We start from the raw sequence: 20,576 nt of genomic DNA, 5'->3' as shown, positions 1-20,576 counted from the left end.
GTCTCAGTCTTAACTGTAATTAATTTTCATTAAGTCACTTTCAAACCAAAGGTTTATTTGCCACTCTGTAAAATATCATCCATAAACAGAATGCTAGTAGAGGGTAAGGATTAATTTTTAAATCAAGGATTTCTTACGTTAATACTTTATTGTGTTCAAAGCTGTAAACAGTCATATCCCAAGGGCCTCCAACCTTACACCTTGCAGTTTTTGAATTAAAACTCCAACTGGTATGCATGGGCAGTGTTTAGGGACAAAGGAATTTTAATCTAAAGCTTTTTCAGATACTTAGTACTGGAAGTTTGATCTCTTTTTTAAAGTAATTAATGTTGCAGTCTTATACTGTGCTCTATATACCTTATATTGAAGGTCATTTGAATAATGATTGGGAGGGTTTTGATCCTTTTATAATATTTCTAGCCTACATTAATGTTAAAAAGAAGTGGTGTGGTGGCCTAGTGGTAAAGACATTTGCCTTGAAAGGTTGTGAGTTCAATTCTAGGTAGCGGCAGATGTTTCTCTCCTAGGGCACAAACAAAAACTATTTGTTGCAAACTCTATGTAGGCATCAGGAAGGGCATCAGTCAGTAAATGCTCAGCTCCATCTAGTCGCTTCGACTCTATTCTTAATTAAGGGACTACAGAGTCATAAAAAGGGAGTTATCACTGTTAAAAACAATCCCCAAATGATTATTCCATGCTCCCAAATTTTGAGCAATTAATTTTAGAAACAGAAGGAAAAAAATGACTTTTTCTCCAGCACTGGAGATGGAGAATCCACCAATGGATTTAGACTGTGTTCCTGCGCAATTAGATCAAATCAGCCAAACATGCTACGCATGTCCTGGGCTAGGGTGTCCCAGTCTCGACTTGATCTTGTCCAGGACAGACGTGCAAGTTGGCTCTTAGGCAGGTACACTACCATTGGTGGATTTTCCATTTTCTCTGAGTCTCCTGGGCAGCGCTGAATTCAGCGCTGTTCCAGACTGACTTCTAACATTACAGATTCCCTTTTCCCTTTTCCTCTGTTTTAAACGGCAGCTTCCTTTTTCCTCCCATTCTCCCTTGGCAGCAAAGCTCCATGTTCTCCATTGCTTTTAGTCTCTTACCTTCCTCTCTCCCCACACAGCACTGGGATCAGTGCTGTAGCTCCCCTGCCTTCCCTCGTTTCTGCTCTTAAGCCTGTTAACCTTTTTTCGTTCGAAGGAGCCTGCGGCCGCAGCTCCAACAACTGGACGAACATGCGCGCACCATCTGGGAATCGGCTGCTCTCCGATCAACTGGGAGGCGGCTGTTTGAAGCTGTGTGCATTCAGAGGGTGCTTGGACGAGCCCCTCTTTGGCCGGATCGTTAATTTCCAAGCATTTGAGGCCTGACTGCATTCTCCTCACACGGCCACCATTTTGTGGACCGCGTGGCAGCTCGACTCCTTTCGCCCAGGAAAGCAGCCGGAGGAGGGCTCTCCCTCCTCTACCCCTCAGTGCCCAATTAATCATTGGCCTAAAAAGGGGAGACAGGATCAGACAGAACATAAAAGGGGAGATATAAGACGGATCCAGCACCCTCTCCTTAAATATTGGAGTGCAAGCTCCGGAACATGGCCGCCATTTTGGGTGGCATTTTCCTGTGCGCCTCTGCTGCGATACAGGCCTTAAGGCCTTAATCCTCCGCAGACCAATTAGAAACACGTGAGCCAGCACTCCTCAAGACCAGGAGTTCAGTCTTTAGAACACGGCTGCCATTTTGAGAGGCATTCCTTTCTCTTCTTGCCAGATTACTAAAGCCTTAGAGAATACACATTCTCCTGGCCTATTTTCTCTTAAGATCTTGAGCCGGTGTCTCCAGACCTGGTCACCTCAGTGCGGGCAGAGACTTCGCTGTCTCACAGGCTCGTCCGTCATGTAAGCCGCGTTGCCATCTCTCAAGCAGCTGGCCAGGCAACACCGCGCAGCCACAGATGCGACCGGTCACTCAGCAGGACCGGTCTGGTGACCAGGGGAGCAGGGAGACCAGTACATTTCCTGCTCTTTACTCCTTTCCTTTCTCCCCGCCTATGCCTCAAACAAACCAGGGGTACCTTCTCATGCACCTGTGTTTATCCCGCCAAAATGGAAGACAATATAGTCCCTACGAGCAAGGATACCTTACCTTCCTCCTCGGGCCGGAAACGGCACAGATCCTCCAACCAAGAGGCCGCTAGCAGGATCTCGGCCAAGGCCATTTCGGCTGGGAAAACCTCCAAAATGCCAGAGAAGCAGGCCAGCAGGAGACACCAGGCCCTGGAGAAAGAATTCTTCAAAGCACAAAAGCAGACCAGGTTTGAGGCCGAACAGGCCGGGGCCCCTCCTTTTGACTTACCCATAGGCCCTTCTACTTCTTCCCAGGGGGTCTGGTCACCTGGAGAACTTCTCACTTCTACTGTTGCGCCTGGTCTAAACTGCGATGTCTCTCAATCTTTACCGGTCCCACGAACCCAGCACCTGTTGCCTGAAGCCACCTTCACTCCCACGGCCGCTGGGCTCAGGACAGCCGAGCGATCCAACCTTCTCCCTGAGGACCGCCTCCTGGCACTAATTGCTCAGGTGGTAGAGCGAGCTCTCGAGGCCAGGTCACAGGCACCCAGGGCCTAGTCGGTTCTCTACCGATTCCTCAATCAGCTACCGCAGCATATCATGCACCTTCCTCTCCGTCCCAGTCCTCATATTCCATGGCTTCATCCTCTCATGAGTACAATCCAGAGCTAGATGCCCCATAGTCAGACGAGGATGATCCTTCCCCAGAACTACCATCCTTTGATTGTCTGTTTAATCCTTCTCTTTTTCTTCCCCTGCTTCGCAAGGCCAGCTCCACAGCTCATATCGGGCCCGATTGCTTGGCACCAGCCAAGGCAACTGCACCAGACTCAGAGGGGGATCTGGTCTTCACCGAACCGGTAACAACCCAACACCATGTCCTCTGTCCGCCCCTTTTTCTCAATGCGGTCTGGAAACAGTGGGCCTCCCCGGGCACCTTTCCCCTTCCCAGTGGGAACGACAAAAAACTGTTCAGCATTGCCCAAGATTTGGCTGATGTGCTGGAGGTGCCCACAATGGATGAGCCCCTGAGTCCTCTTATATCCCCCACCGCTATCTCAGGGGATATATCCGAAGCCCTGAAGGCAGAGGATCGCAGATGGTAACTGACGTTCCGCAGAATCCATCAAGCTGCGGCGTGGGCTATTAGAGCAACCACCTCAGCATCCTTTTTTATTAGGTCCTCCCTCCTCTGGCTCCGACAGCTCCAGGCCAGGATTCCCTCGGAGGATATCCGCACACATCAGGACCTGAGCAAACTAGTAGCGGCCGCGGAATATGCTTCCAACGCAACCCTACACGCAGCCAGGTTTTCTTCCAGGGCCTTGGAATTTAACGTGACAGCACGTCACATGCTCTGGTTACAACACTGGCATGCTGATGCTAAATCCAAATGGCACTTGTTGTCAGCAGCTCCATATGAGGGAGGTAAACTGTTCGGGGAAGCCTTAGCTCCTTACCTGACAGAAAATAAGGACAAACATAAGGTGCTCAACCATCTCATAAAGCGAACTGACAGACGGGCCAACTCTTACACCCGGAGACAGTCCTTTCGATGAGGAGCTAGTCCCAGCTATACCCAGCCCAACCGTCCCTTTCCTTCCAGACAAGACAGGCCGCCTGACAGAATGTTTTTCAGTCCCAGACAACAATTTCCATACAAGCGGCCCTTTCGAGGGGACGGCCGCCCATTCTGACGGTCCAAGTGACTCTCGGGTGGCTTCTCCCATAGGGGGCAGGTTATCCCTCTTCGCCCGTCAGTGGGAGGTCACCACCACGGATGCCTGGGTCCTGAACACTATTATCACGGCCTGTCCCTGGAATTTGTCTCCAGCCCTCCGGGACGTTTCATATCTTGTCCCCAGTTAAGAAATCCCACAAAGAAAGGTCTAATGCAAAAAGGCCATTCGTCACCTCTCGAGCATAACGGCCATAGAACCGATGCCGCTGGGTCAGAGAGGTTGGAGATTTTACTCCATCTTTGTTGTCCCCAAGGCCTCAGAGATGGAGAGCTATCCTAGGCCTAAATGAGTTGAACTATCATCTTGCATACCGAAAATTCAAGATGCAAACGTTCCAGTCCATCTTGAGAAGTGTAAGAAGGAGATTTCCTGACATCCATCGACCTCACGGAAGCGTATCTCCACATCCCCATCTCTCTCAGCCACCGCCAGTTTCTGAGGTTCGTCCACATGGGTCACCATTACTAGTACAGGGCACTCCCATTCGTTCTGTCCTTGACTCCAAGAGTCTTTACCAAGATCCTGGTGGTTTTGGCTGCTCACCTGAGACTGGTGCCTGTCCAAGACCAGTGTTATCTGGATGACATTCTAATCCAGTCATTGTCGATCCAGGCCGCTCAGTCGGACCTGAAACTGGTGATTATGGTGCTCCAGAGTCATGGGTTCTCGGTAAACTTCGCCAAGAGCCATACGGTTCCTACAACCAGGCTATTGCACCTAGGGGCCGTCATAGACACGGTAGAATGCCGAGTCTATCTCTCACAGGAACGCTGGGACAGCATCCGGGAGTTAGTCCTCCAAATATGCAGGGAATGAACAGGAAAAATTATTTCGGCCATAGCAATCGTTCCATGGGCCAGGCTTCATTCTAGGAACCTCCATGATTCCTACTCCCCTTCCAAAGACTCAACACCAGTTCCTCCAATCGGAGGGTAAGAGTCCCTCATCACACCATGCTCAGAGGGTCCTATTTCAAGGAACCTGATCAGCTCACCCTTACGACCGACGCCAGCCTGTTCGGCTGGGGAGTGCACCTTTGGTCACAGTGGGTCCAAGGCCGATGGTCCCGCTCAGACCTCCGGGACAATATCAACTGGCTGGAGCTCAGGGCCATACACCTAGCGCTCCGTCACTTCCGTAGCATGGTAGCGAAGCGTCACGTATTGATCCTCATAGACAATGTAGTGGCAAAAGCCCATGTGAACCAGTAAGGGGGCACCCGATCCCATGCACTCTTGACTGAAGCCCTGTTGCTGGGCTCCTGGGCAGAGACCAACCTTGCCTCCATCAAGGCCGACCACATATCAGGGGAGGCAAACAGACAGGCGAACTTCCTGAGCAGGTCAACAGTGGAACACTTGGAATGGCGCCTGCATCTGGATATCTTCAGAGAGATCTCCAACCGCTTTGGCCTACCAATAATAGACCTTTTTTTCTCCCTGATGAGCACTCATCTACTGAGGTTCTTCTCCTGTTTCTCTTCCCCAGGAGCAGAAAGGGCGGATGCTCTCAGGTGTCCTTGGCCGGAGGGACTGCTCTATGCCTTCTCTCCTCTCCCTCTTCTTTTGGCGGTTGTCCGCAAGCTCCTTCGGGAAAGGGCGGAGTTTCTTCTAGTGACTCCGTACTGGCCGTGGAGATCTTGGTTTGCCGATCTCGTGGACCTCTCCATAGTGCCCCCATGGAGGATTCCTCCGGAACGGGTCTCACTCAGCCAGGGGACCCTGCTTCATCCGGATCTTCAATGGCTCCAGTTAGCCGCCTGGCACTTGAGTGCAGGATCTTATCCCAGGAGTACTGCTAGCCTGAAGTCATTACCATGATCCAGGCCTCCCGTTGGCCCACTACCAACCATATATATGAGGCCATCTGGGGGAATTTCTGTTTGTGGGGCACAAACCATCACTTGACTTTATAGGACTTAATGGTTCCAAGAATCTTAGACTACCTTCTGGAGGGTCTAGAATGGCGGCTTGGCTCCAATCACGTTACGCAGACAAATCACTGTTCTCTCCATCCTACTTACCTGTGACACCACAGTAGCTCTTGGTCAACACCCATTGATTCGCTCATTCATCAAGGGTGCCACAAACACGAAACCCCCTGTGGTGGAAAGGTACCTGTCATGGGAACTGCCGCAGATTCTCTGGGCTCTCACCAGGCTGCCCTTTGAGCCTCTCAGGACGTGTGATTTGTGATCCTTATGTCACAAGGTCGCCTTCCTGGTAGCAATTACTTCCGCGCAATGGATGTCTGAGTTAGCTGCACTTTCCACCAGGGATGACTTATGCATTTTTCATCGGGACTGAGTGGTCCTTCGTCTAGACCCTACTTTTGTCCCCAAGGTCAACTCTCTGTTCCATAGGGCTCAGGAAATTGTGCTTCCAGATTTCTGCCCTAATCCATCTCATGCTCTGGAATGGCAATGGCACCTTCTAGACATTCGTAGGGCACTCCGTTGCTACATCACACGGACGGCTGCCTTCCGCAATTCCAAGGGCCTCTTTTTTCCTTCCGCCCTTCTTCCAAGGGACGGAAGTTATCTTCCTGCATGATTGGCAGGTGGATCAGGGCGTGCATTGCAGGGGTGTACCAGTCTGAGTCTTTGCCGGTTCCACAACATGTCACGGCCCACTCAACCCGTAGTGCAGCTACTTCGGCGGCTTGGGCCACTCATGTGTCCATTGAGGACGTTTGTAGGGCGGCTACGTTGTCTTCACTGTCGTCCTTTATACGACACGATAAACTGGACAGGTTCGCCTCGGCAGAGGCCTCCTTCGGTAGGAAAGTTCTCCAACAGTTTGTACCTCAAGATGACACACCGGACTGGCCTGCTCCCCTTCCACAGGTACAGTAGGCTTTGGTATGTCCCATTGGTGGATTCTCCATCTCCAGTGCTGGAGAAGCGGCGTTGTCTTACCTGAATGCCTTTTCTCAGCACGGAAATGGAGAATCCATTCCCGCCCTCACAGGTCATTTAGGCCTAGGGTTAGATTCATGAGCCAACACATCTTGCTGTCAGTCAGTGGCTTCGCCCGTGTCGAGACTGGGATACCTTAGCCCAGGACAGGCGTAGCATATTTGGCTGACTTGATCTGATTGGGCAGGAACACAGTCTAAACCCATTGGTGGATTCTCCATCTCCGTGCTGAGAAAAGGCGTTCAGGTAAGACAACGCCCCATTTTTTAGTGGCATCCCCTTTCTACATGTCACATATAAATGTATTTTTAACTATGTGAAAATGTTTTGATATGTTGTGCTTTTGGTGGTGCAGAACTAACATCAGTCCACTACTTTTAATAAGTAAAAGTGCTATATAAGGGCCGTAGTGATGCAGTGGTTAGAATGCATTATTACAGGCTAATTCTGTTGACTGCCAGGAGTTTGATCCTCATGGTTCACTCAGCCTTCCATCCTTCCAAGGTCGGTAAAATGAGGATTCAGATTGTTGGGGGCAATATGCTGACTCTGTAAACTGTCAGGAAGGGCTGTAAAGCACTATGAAGCAGTATATAAGTCTAAGTGCTAGTACTATAGATCTGTTGTTAATGTCTCATTGTCATAAGGTCTTAATCACTGAACCTATGAGAACCTTTAGCTTGCATTTTTAATTCATTTCTACGTTTATTCCATAATATTTTGAACTTTATCTGAAATGCTTTATGCTTGTAGTATTTCATATATCCTAGTTACTGAAAGTTAATGTGTAATATCTGAAATGACAAAAAATATAACATTTGGTTTTCAGTTAAAATCTTAATGGAATTGGGAATATAAGTGTTAAGTGAATTGTGATAATTCATTAAAATAACCAGTTAAAATTAAAACAAATTATATGGATTGCTAATGTTTAGATTGCTATTAGTTAATATTAGTATACAAATCCTTGTATATAATACGTGTGAAATTATGGAGAAAATTTATATCAGTGTGCTGACTTGGAATGTATTATATGCAGTCCTTGGGTTATCACAGTGATCAGGGCCAGGTTTAAAGTTATTAAGTGACACAATCATAAAGCATAACTTCACATGACTACATTACTTAGTGACAACAATCCCAGCAATCCTGGTTACCATTGTAAACCCAATATTCAAGGCTGAGGGCTGAGAAGTGGAGTATTATAGTGCAACAAATGTAGAAAATTTGGATTGTGGGGCATGTGAGTGCAGAAAGGCTAGGACTGGATGGTATAACACTAGTGCAGCAAAGCTGGAAGGATTTACCAGAGTGACTTGCTACCTTCCCTATCAGCTTCCTCATTGATTTTGCTTATGGGAAGCTATAGGGAGATCTCAAATGACAATCATGTGATTGTGGGTTGCTGCAACTGTCATGTGAGCTGGTTGCCAAGTAGCCACATTGCAAGTTCTGGTGCTACCATAGCCAGAAAAAATTGTGGACTGATTGTTAGTAATATTAAATTCCAATTTCAATTGATTGCTGAACAGGTAGTTGGTAAGTAAGGTCTACAGTACCCTAAACTATCTGAAGAAGGAACAATGTTGATACTAAGTGGTAGATAAGAATTTTCTTTAAATGGCATTTTTTTTTTTAGATTTTAGAACAATGGTGGGGAATGATTGCCCATTAAAGCTGAATGTTAAAATGGTAAAGTACATAAATTCTGCATGATGTACATAAAATTTATATAATGCTTTGAAGTTTATGTAAAATGTATGAATATTGTCTTTATTTATTTGCCAAACAATAGACTGACTCTTATTTCAGAATTCAGACTTTGTCCATTGCATGCAGAATCTGCTCAGTAGGGAATGAGGTTTTACTGTGCTGCTAGAGAAGTAAAGAGTTTAATTTTTTAGCATTGTACACATCACTCATAAAATTAAATCTTCTGAAAAGTCTTTGAATATAGAAAATAAGAACCTTCTGTTTTGTAAAAAGATCTGATTGTTCATATACTCAAATTCACTAATGTATCCTCTGGTTTATATGATTACTAAGAATAGGTTGTAATGGTAGTGCAAAACTTGATATAAATAAAATTGGGATCTAATTTCACTAGTTTCTGTTTACTTTATCAATGTAAAGTAGTTAGATGGTTCTTTTAAAAAAGAACAAAAATATTTCACAATCCCTTTAGTATTTCTGCTACCTATGTTATTCGTGTGATAAAGATGAGTTTGAAAGATAATATCCAAGCAAGGTTTTAGTCTAAAGGAATATATTTCCATAAAAAATGTAATTTCAGAGTCAGACTATGGCATGCAAACATGCATAACAGCCATTAAAACTGAATGGAATAATAATACGTTAGAAGAAGGAAACTTTATATAGGGAGGTCTATTTATGGCAGTAATTTCACACAAGAATTCCATTGCTTAAAAGTAAAACATGAATATAAATTTAAATTATTTAAGTTAGCTAAAGGGTTTATTAAATTTGAATGTGATTTTTGAAGATTTTTAATAAACATTTTAATTTAAAAGTATTTTCAAATTAAAAATATTTACTTTTTAAATATTATTGAATGTCACCTAATGTCACTGGATTTCATTGTACCTATAACTAATGCTTTGTCAAACTTTCTCTCCCTAATCTAGGATATTTTAATAACATTGAGGCATAGCTTGTATTTTCCCAAATGGAAGCCATGAAATTTCAAATTAATAATATGGAGAAGAATATTTTGCGTAATTCAGTGTGATACATAGATGTGTGTGAAAGTTTTCTTCCTAAGACCATGGACAGCTGCTTTCATTCAAAGTAGATAGTACTGGTTTGATTTGTTAAAGGCAGGTTCGTGGCTTGTTAAAGGATTCTCCTGATATTGTCTAACTCTAATTAATTATTCTTTATGTTAAAGGTTTTACTGCTGGCTCTTCCCCCCACCCTACAGGATGGTATGAGATTTGAAAGGAGACGATGCATACAGGTAACTTTTTAAATTTCAAAAATCTGTAAAAATGTTTTAGGATTATTTACAATATATTTTATTTTTATTGAGTTTTAGCTCAGAAATAGCTATTTTCTATGATAATTGTTATCCTTTGGATATTTATGTACTTATGGAATCAGTTGGAAGCAGACATTGAATTCAGTATATTGCTCAATACAGAAAAGTTAAAGCATTTTTATCAATGTTTGGGCATATATCCAGCAGAGGGGAATTCATACCTCTCTTGATAATTTAGTTTTGTTGTCAAACTGTTATTACTATGAGCATTAAAAAAAAAATCATCTCCAATCTGGTACCTGTAACTTTTAAAACCATTATTCTGTGTCATACCTTCTGGGAGATAAAAACAAGTTTTGATCTTTTCCTGTGTGAAGTCAAAAACATATCTAATTTCTTCAGTCTCTCCATGTAAGATTTAAATTTTAGTTCCTTGATCATAGTTGTTGCCATACTTTAAAATTTGTCTACCGTATTTTTCCGGCGTATAAGACGACCCCCGACTTTGGTGTCGATTTCAACGCTTTCAGAAGTTGTCTTATATGCCGGAAAGTACGGTAGTTTGTTTGAATCTTTTTTTAAAAAATGTAATGATCAGAATATACCATAAGTGGTAGAACCTGTTGTTTTAAACATGACGTTAATGTGTGCCACATTTTAGTTATCATGGAACACAGCAATGTCACACTGATGACACATTCAAACGGTATCTGGTTCTGTGAGACTCCAAAATTAAATAGAACATAATTATTTAAAAAATAGTGATTGAAATCATACAAGAAGTTTTCATGAAAGTTTTTTGAAATATGAGCCATTTAAAAAATAATGGTCTATGAATTTATTCATGTACCAGAACAAAGGTATAAAGATAACTATTCCATTCTGGACTATAAGCATAATATACCACTTCTAAAAGCCCTTCAACTTCTCTGCAAATACAGATTTAGTTCATTGGATGTGGTCTATTATCATTTAATAGTTACAGAAGCATTTAATATATAATCCTCCATTTGTTGGCTGCAGGCTGCAGTAACCCTATTTCTTCACTTAATAATGCTAGTATATATTCTATATGTTTGTATATTAACTAAAAGCTTTTTTAACATTTATCTCCAAAGACATTTAAAGTTACTAAAGTGGCATATCATTTATAAAAGTATAATAAAATGGCAGCTTGATATTTTGAAAACAAGAAAAGTGTTGGAAGTATTCAGCAATAAATCTGCTTGTAGATTATATACTGCTTTTAGCTATGGCTATATAAAAATTCTGACAATCTGCTTACTTTTAGTCTTGCTTTGTGTTAATAAATACTCCCCCCAAATGATTTATATCAAATCAAAGCATTACAAAGTAGTTAACAGTCCTGTTTTCCAGCATTTTTATTACTTAAATTAATTTGTACGTTTCACAGTAAAGATTTAAAATTATGATTTTGTGATAAACTAGAGATCTTGGTTAGTGTATTGCATGACCTTAGTTTAAGAGAGGAATCATAAGAGTTACATGCTAAATTACATGTATGTTAGATGCACTATATTTGTAATATATTTGTTTTTCATTCGCTTTTTTTTCCAAATAATTAGAAAAAATAAAGGAAAAAAATAAATGCTAATGTTGCTAAAACAACCTCAACATTAGATCATAATACATATGGCATCTTCTAATTTCATAATTTCGCTGTGCTTCATCTTTCTCCCTTATATGGGAGAAACATATTGAGGAAAACAAGAAGTACTGTCTGCATTCTCTGACTGGGAAACATGTCTGCAGGTCCTGGCTGAGGCTTTTCATTTCGGCCTCACTTCTTCCTCTTCAGGAGGAATGTAATATGGATAAAGTATGCAGGAGCAGTCTAACATGATTCCTATTTGTGGGATGCAGCAGACAACTCCTGATTCATCCTTCCTATGTGGGGTAAAACTGACAGGTTTGTCCCACTATTTTCCTTTGCAGAGAAAAGATGGACCATAGGCAATGGATTGGTAAAATAAGCTAGATAAAAGATAGAAATATGGATATGGGTAGACAGATATTGGGGAGGGATATCATTCAGAACATTGCAAACTGGATGGGTTGGCCTTGTATGCTGGGGGTTTTCCCATTAGTGGTTAATTATTCTTCTGTGTTATAAAAATTATTCACAAAAATTTTATACCAATATGCATTTTATGAAGATACTGTAAAATTAAAGTTCTGACTTCAAATACATGCTACCTGAAAGTATAAAGTAGTATTGGGTGAAGTGGGGCTTTCAATCATACATGTATGAACATAATCGTTGTACGCTATCATAAAATTCCTTGGAGAAAGGTTAAGATTTTATTTATTCATCAGATTTATTTGCCACCCATCTCGCGGTTCAGGTGACTTTGAGTGGAGATAATATGCCATTGAATATATAAAAGAAAAGTACACTTACATTTTGTATACATTTTTTTAATTAAATCAGTGTCAAAAAATAAAACATAAGAATTAAAACAGTGCAAAAAGAAATTTGGAAGATGCATGTCTAGTTATGCATACATTTCTATATGATGTTAAAGTTTTAAATGTATTCTGCATAGTTCTTTCTTCTTGGGTCACTTTTTTTGACCAAAACAATTTCCTCTACTTTAAAATCCATTGATCCTATCCTCAGTTTTCCAATATTTGAAATAACAAACTGGGCAACTAATAAGAGTAATTGAATCAATTATGTTTTTATCAGTATTATGATTTAGAAAAATGGATGGTACACAAAAAACAAATACAGTGATTAAAAGTTTTGAGTGATTTATAGAGCAACTTCAAAAATTCTTACCAAAAGAAAAGAAATAAATAGTTGGCCATTGCCATCAAGTCAATCAACCCTACCTAGTAAATGTATAATAGTATAGTGTATCTTTGGCTGAATGTAGCATCACCTGTGGATTATCTTCGTTGGGGAGTTTTTGATAACTTAGTGAGATAGATTTAAATGACGTTCTGTGCCACAGAATGTTTTAGTGACAATTAAGTCCATATCCCATATTTTTCAGACATTTTTCAAACTTCAAGAGAACATGTTACACTAACGTACAAATTTTATACAATATTGAAGAGTTTCTCTTGATGTTAAATGAAGCAGGTGTGTATAATTATTCTAAGTTGTCAATAGTTATAATAGTACTTATAAAGGAGCGACTGAATATGTCTTATTTGGAACAGCATTTGTGATCATTCCTTTTGCTGAATATATTCAGCATTAATGGACTTTCCATTAATAATCAAACCTCTAATTGTATAAAATCCTCTATCTTCCCACTCCTTGTATTGAACAAACTTATTTTCGTGCTTAAAAGAGGATGATCGAGGAATGCAAGAAGAGATCAGGAGCCAAGGATTGTTTCCACCTTTTCAAAACTTCTAAAGTAAGTTTTAAGTATGAATTTGTAACAGTAAATATTTCTTAATCTCAGGAGGAACAGTATCAATTTAACTGATAGGAAATCCAGTGATAATGCAGTTAATGCAGTACACATGCCATTTTATTTCTTAATGATTTAATTTTAAAAGCATGAAAATAATGTTTTAGTTTAGCAAACTTCCATCAAGCTTTGGTTATATTGCATAGGTGCCTAGTACTAGATTCTTAAACCAATGCATAAATGAGGGAATCATTTGCTATGAAGGAAATCAGGTGTTAGGTAATAGATTTAGGAGTATTTGTAACAAGAAAAATAATATTAGAGGAAAAATCACATTTCATGATTTGCTTTGTTTAAAAAGAATCCATATCTTATCCATTGATACTAATTATTGCTTGTGCCAATCAATATAGTTAAATTTTTGACATGCAAGGTTGCTTAAAGTTTGGAATTGCAATCTTGTGCATGTTTACTGAATATTGAGCACAGGTAGCCCTTACGTCTTTCAGCGACAGTTCAAAGTTACAATGGCACTAAAAAAATGAACATATGACTTGTTCCTAAAGTTATGGCCTCCATGAGCATGTGATTAAAATTTGGGTGCTTGGCAGCCCACACAGTTACAACTGCAGAGGTGCTTTAACTCTCCCCCATGTGCCAATCTTCCCTCTATTTTTGCTTTTTGAAGTGCCTTGCACTTCATTACATATCTCTGCTGCCACTGCCACCTGCTGCCTGTAGCTACCCTTTACTGTCTTCTTCCTCCTGCTGGCCTAGGATCCAGGCACTGAGTGAGGGTGCAGCTCTGAGGTGTAGGATAATAGAAAGGCTTGCTCTTGGATTCACCTCCTGAAAAGTTTTGCCAATGGAAATGTCTCTACAAATTTTTGCCCCTGGAAGTGCACTCACTGGGAAGTGAGGCTTTCCAGTAGCCCATTGATCATGGCTGCATATTTACCAGTGCTTGGCTTGTGAGCCAGGAGCGAGAAGAAGATGGAAAGTTTAGCAGGAGGCAGCAGTGGTAAGGTCTTTGAAGTACAGGGTGTTGAATAGGACTGTGGTTGGGACTGAGCTGGGATAGTAGGGCTTCCCAGGGCACAATGGCTTGGTGGAAGTGAGCTGCTGGACAGGAGTGTGGCTGGGCTTTGTGCTGTTGCTTGAACTTTTTGCAGCCCCAGAGTAGTGGTGTGCTATAAAGCTGCTTAGCCACAGTGTATTCTTTCACTGGCTTTCCTAAGCTTGTGCTGCACTTCAGCAACCCTTCCCCCAACTCATGCAGGTTACACCAAGCCTTTCTACCCCCTGCAGCACCCCTATGTTCCTTATGTAGGGTTACCACCTCTTCTCGCCTAATGAACTACATATCTTGGGGTTATGAGAGCAACTGGGATCGCTGGGATGGCTGTTGCTATGTAATGTAGTCACACAATATCTCACTTTATGAGTGCATCACTTAGTGATGGAAATTCTCTCCCATTTGTGATCAAGTCGAGTGTTACCGGTAATACTTATCATCCTCTTGTCTACTCTTTCTATTACATAGGAGAACACTTTAACCCTACTTGTTCAACAGAGGTTTACATAATTTTAAGATTTAAATTTAGGCTTTAATAATTTTGCTAAACTTGATGTACTTTTAAACTGATTTATCCTTAGAAAATGTCTTTTAAAGAAAAAAGTAATGTTTAAATTACTGATTTTGCAACTTACTAATATGCCACAAGAAATGTTTTAAATGATGGTTCTCATAAATTCTGGGAGGTTCACTGAGGTTCTTTTGTTCATTTCTTAGTCTTTGGGAAATGGAAGATGCTAGACTGAACTGTTCATGTCAGCTTAATTCTGATATTTAGAGAATTTGTGTGCCTGTCATTTAAGTTACTGTAAGGAAAGTAATCAAGTTTAAACAATCCAAATATTGGTTAATTAATAATTAAATCCTCCTTCTTGATATTAATAACTACATTCTGTAGATCAGGGCTTTTCAACTTTTTCACCCATTGTACCACTTTTAGGATATGGCAATATCCGAGTAGCACCAGTCGCCTAGCAAGGTGTCAAAAACTTGACCAAAAAAAGGAGGAAAAAAGTGATAAAGTACAGGTAGTCTTTGACTTACAACAGTTCGCTTAGTGACTGTTTGAAGTTACAATGGCACTGGAAAAAGTACCCCCCAAGCCACAGACGAGCAAGACACCTGCCTACCCGGCCGGCTGCGCTCTTCCTCCTGTCCACGGTTTTCATTGTTGTGAGCATTTCTGTTGAGGATTGGCAGCGGGGGTGGGGTGGGGGTGTTTGTTTTTTATTCCCCCCATCTGCTGTGTGGTTGCAGCAGGTTTTGGACACTTCACATGACCCTCGGACATGTGACCATCATAAATATGAATCAGTTGCCAAGCATCTGAATGTAAATCACAAGACCCTGGAGATGCTGCAACATTCCAGCTGATCGGCGTTTCTTCTGGGCTCAGCAGAAGGGCCAGGATCAGTGCTGCTTTCCAGCTGATTGGTGTTCTTCAGGGCTCAACAGAAGCACCAGGATCAGCGCCGAGCTCCAGCTGGAGCCTGGCGCTGATCCTGGCGCTTCCACTGAGCCCTGACAGCCCTGCAGCTCCAGCCATCTCTTGCTCAGGCTTTTGCGGTGCTGCCCCCAGTTCAGCTCATTCCCCTCCCCTGCTACCACTTTTCTAGGATGGTTACGTACCATCTGCCAGGTGCCAATGACCACGGGTGGTACCTGTACCACTGGTTGAAAAACCCTGCTGTAGATGGTACTGATAATGTTTGGCATTTATTATATGTAAATTATAAATACAATTTATAACATAAATTTAATATTTCATTAATGTGAAATCAGGGCCATGTCTTTGGAAAGTTCACTTCTTTCTTTCTTTTCTTTTCTTTTCTTTTCTTTCTTTCTCCTTCCTTCCTTCCTTCCTTCCTTCCTTCCTTCCTTCCTTCCTTCCTTCCTTCCTTCCTTCCTTCCTTCCTTGTATATGTATATGTGTGTGTACACACACACACACACACACACACACACACACAACACACAGCTGACAAAGTGAGAAAGAGCCTGTGGCCTAGAGGTTAACACAGCTGCCTAAAGTGCAAGCAGCCCAGGTTTGAATCTCAGAAGGGTGTGTTTGGCTGATGAGAGCTAATTAGCTCGAAATAGCTATTCCATTCTCCCTTGATTCTTTGTTAGCAATCCAATCCAATATATATATATAGCAATCCAATCCAATATATATATATATATATGAATGAATGACAATATTCATGTACGTATGCAAATGATCTGATTAATTGATTAAGTGTGCTAGTGATTCAAATGTGTACATGTTTCAGCTACAATCGTTTTATTTCATAATACCTTAAGAGATTGAAGAGTCCATTTAAGCTATTAAGTCTGCATTTCTTTTTCAACGCAAGATTGATTTGAGGGTTCTATTTTTGTCAGTTCATGATCTTAATGGCAAAATTCAAGAAAAATATATCAAAAGGGTCACTAAATTACTTAGATGATATGTGAAGTCCTATTAAATATAAGCCATGATAAGTAATTTATACTCAGTGCATTGTGTCTTTTTCATTGTCTTTCTGATGTTCAACTGGTGTTGATATGTAATCTGTTATTTATTTTAAATCAGTAACTGTTGCTTTTCTTATATAGATATGTGTTATTTTTATCTATTGAATTTGAAATAGTAAGTAATACGTGTATGTTTTTTCAGCAAAAATGAAGAGTATATAGTATATACAAGTGCACTGCAAGATAATTCAGGTGATAATTACTACTTGGAACTAAGAGTTGGGGAGGAAGCTACCTTCTGAATGTTGAAGAAAGTATTCACTGCTGGGGAATTATGGAAAATGGGTTTTGTTTTTGACTTAGAACAAAACGATATTTTGGAACATTTCAAGGTAATTGTGTTTTATTAAAGCTTGAGACAGCTTATCTGTTCTATGGTCTATTAGAACAAATGTCACAATATTTTGAGTATCATGCCAACAGATTATGGGAACTGTAGTTAATTTCTTTAATATGGCTTCTAACATTCAACAGCAAATATTACTTATCTGAAGTTAAGGTTTATTTCTGCCTGTGGGGCGAAATCTGACAATTAAAACAGTAACTTCAGTGATTTCAAAAGATATGGGAAAAATACCCAGTTCCTGTTATATTTTGTTGTCTTTTGTGCTTCTTTTGGGGACTTTCTGGTTTGTCTCTATACTTCATTTTTATAACTGATTTGCTATTATTTATTTAACTACATGAGAACCTATTTGCACAAGAAGTTCTGAGCTGGAGTTTCACCAAAACCGAATACACTAAAGTGATTACTCTCTGTGATTTGGAAGTTATATTTCAGTTAATATAAAGTAAAATTGTATTTGCCTTCTTGCAACCAAATCAGAGTGTTAGTGTACTGCTTCATGTCTTTACTGAACGCTCAGGGCCAATGTTTACTGTTTCAGTTTGAGAAAAAATGGAAAAATTTAGGATGACAATTCTTTTCATGGGGTAAGATGAGTTTGATGTTTATGAATATGATAATAGGCATGACTTTGGGATACCTTTTCCTATTAAAGCACATGTTAATTATAATCATTGCTTGCTCTTCACAACACAGATTTGTAGAAATAAATATTTATTGTCAATGATCATGAGGCTGGAAAATGCTACAAAATCATTGCCAATGTCTTTGATATCCATCAGTCACAGTCAAGCAGGAGGAATACAACTCAAGAAAAGGCTACACTATTGTTACTCTTACCAGGGTTGTGAGGTAAATTTTTATCAGTAAAACTCACACTGCGAATTGATGGAAACCAAAAACTTTGGAAATGATTTTGTGGCTCTTTCTAGCCCCGTTTTCATTGGTAATGGGTCTGCAAAGCTGAAGTACAAATGATTGTGGGTTGCAGATACACAAATGAACCTACTACAGAATGGTTGAAAAAGAACGAATTTCATGTTTCAAAATGGCTGAGTTAAAAGTGCTTAACTCTGTTGAAAATTATCTGAAGTAAGCAGTTCATACCAGAAACCTTCAGAGTATCAGTGAGTTGAAACAGTTTTGTAAAAAGGAATAGCTCAAAATATATTCAAGATGATAGACAGTATTCACAGGTAGAGGAAAAGTTGGTTGAAGTCATTACAGTTAAAAGAGATATCAGCAGTTTTCCAACACAGCTTAAATTGATTCAGTGTGTTCAATAAATATATGAGGCATCTTTTAAATGCACACACTGATTTGCGTGCATTTGATTAGAATCTCTTTATCAATTAGAATCTCTTTATCAATCTTTGAGGAAGCACGGGTCATTCTATTCGTCACAGTCCTTATAAGAGTTCTTTTTTTAAAAAAAATAATTTTAAGAATTTTAATTACAGTAGTAAAAACTAATACAAATTAAACAGAAAGAAAACAATGTAAAGAAAGAATACAAAGTATAGGAAAAAAGAAAGAAAAAAAATACAACAAAAAGGGAAGAAAAATATAAAGAAGTGACTTCCAACCTTCATCACAAGCATAAACAAATTTAATAATTCTTTGCCCAGATCCTATCCCTTTTCAATAAACAAATCCATAAAATACCAACTTTTCAATCCTGGTGACAGCAAAAAGTCCATAAAGGGGTGCCAGAAAATTGGGGGGGGGGGAAGTCAAATAAAACAATATTATATTCTTTTTACTTCTAACAGTCAATATTTAACTAGACAACCTGTGATCCATTGGGTCATCCTTTCAGAGTTATTTCCTTATCTGATTTCTCAATGCCTTCAACAATGGTAGACTTTCTAATGTACTTGAAAAATTAGACTCTGCTTTCCAGCTAGTGAGGACAATGGCAAAAAAATCCAACAGTTCCACTAAACTTTTTAATTTTTAATTGAATTGATTTTTAATTTAACCTCTTTGCCCGAAGGCCGCTAGTCATTCTTTTGCAGCCCTAGGAAGAAGGCAATGGCAAACCACTTCCAAAAAGTAAGACTGTGAGTTAAGACTGACTCAAAGACATAGATAGGCAAATAATATCTTTCTTTGAATCATCAACCAGCAAAACAAAGCTTTTAAAAACAGATTTACAGCTAATATGATGAAATGATAGCACAAAATATATACTACAGAAATTGATTAAAATTACCATTACAAACTATAAAATCATAAACTAATATAACTAAAATTATTAAGATTTTAAACATGAGAATTAATATAATGAACATTTGTAAAGTTTACATGAAGCTGTGTCTCTGTATTATTTATTACATTGATTTATACAGCAGCATGTCTTGTGAATGTGACTCTTGAGTGGCTGATATGTTAAAATAATATTTTAAAAAACCCTTCCAGTGGTCATGAGGGTAAAAGCAGTCAAAATAAATGAAAAAGACCTTTCCATGGGTCATTAAAGATCCCCAACTCCTAAGCCAGGCATATCTAACTTGTAGGTCGTGGGTTGTGGGCTGCATGCAGCCCTGAATAGCTAATAATGTGCCCCACAAGAAAAAAATATTAAAAATAAAGGAAATTTGATATTTATATACAGCAACTACATTATATATTTTATAGGTACCTCAAGATAATTCTTATTCAGTAAGGCCCAGCCAGGCAAGCCAAAAGTTTGAACATTTGCCCTAGGCTTTAGAAAGGTGAAATATAAATTCAGTGTAAAAGTAATAAATAGACAATCTATAATTTTAATCATTGTCTGTCCACTGCAGGATGAAGGCTTCTTCCGCTTGTTTCCAACCAAACTGAGCTTTTGTCAATTGGGTCCGTAATATTTGTTGATGTCGTTGATCCAATAACAATTTTTTTCCTAATTCTAAATTGAAGAAGACAATCTAAAATTACCATTATATGATGTTTTGTTTTGTGGGGGTTATATTTTTCTAATCGTTAGCAATCTATAATTTAGTAACCCCTCCCCCCAGTGCTCCAGTTAATTATGTCCAGAAGAGATCCAAACTCCACTACTGCAGAGGAGTCGCAAAAACTCTTCAGCTTAGTAACATTTAGCATTAAAGGGGAAGGAAAAGGACTGCTTGGTTCATGAGTTTAGAAACCATCTGAGCTTGGAATTGAAGCCTAGTTTTCACAGGTTCACTGCTGAAGTCCACACACTTTTTTTCTCTGACATCTTTTATCAAACAGATCATCAGTGGTGTTCTCTTCTGTGCATCATGATATTTTACATACTATGTAGTTCAAACTGCTTTTGTATGACCTGCCATACAATTATAGATACTGGTATCTATAATTCGGGGAGAACACCATCCATCTATCCATCCTTTCATTCTAGTACTAAAAAATCAGTAGAGAATTCTGTAGAATGAGAATCAGTAGAAAATTCTGCATCTGTTTCTCCTTAATAGGACAAGCCCACCCCACTCACACCAGCAGATCACTTTGTAGGAGAGATAGGTAGCGTAAAAATTAATAAATAATG

At 40.0% G+C, this 20,576-nt stretch overlaps 1 protein-coding gene across 3 annotated transcripts in view; it reads left to right on the top strand.

Moving 5' to 3' along the window:
• The window catches only part of DYRK1A (dual specificity tyrosine phosphorylation regulated kinase 1A), a 169,178-nt gene that overhangs the window by 42,202 nt on the left and 106,400 nt on the right, over nt 1-20,576 (top strand). For 2 of the 3 annotated variants that reach the window (XM_039369876.1, XM_039369884.1), the window contains exon 2: nt 9,640-9,708. In XM_039369876.1, coding sequence (XP_039225810.1) covers nt 9,699-9,708 — 10 coding nt within the window. In that variant the 5' untranslated portion in view covers nt 9,640-9,698. Of the gene's footprint in view, nt 1-9,639; nt 9,709-13,052; nt 13,122-20,576 lie in introns of all 3 variants that reach the window. The other variant, XM_039369892.1, reaches the window with a different exon arrangement.

The sequence above is a fragment of the Crotalus tigris genome, unplaced genomic scaffold (assembly GCF_016545835.1).
Source record: "Crotalus tigris isolate CLP2741 ecotype Arizona unplaced genomic scaffold, ASM1654583v1 scf7180000017601.7605149639:7615979, whole genome shotgun sequence".
Lineage (NCBI taxonomy): Eukaryota > Metazoa > Chordata > Lepidosauria > Squamata > Viperidae > Crotalus > Crotalus tigris.
Note: the sequence above shows the minus strand (reverse complement) of the source record. Positions and strands in the feature narration are given on the sequence as shown.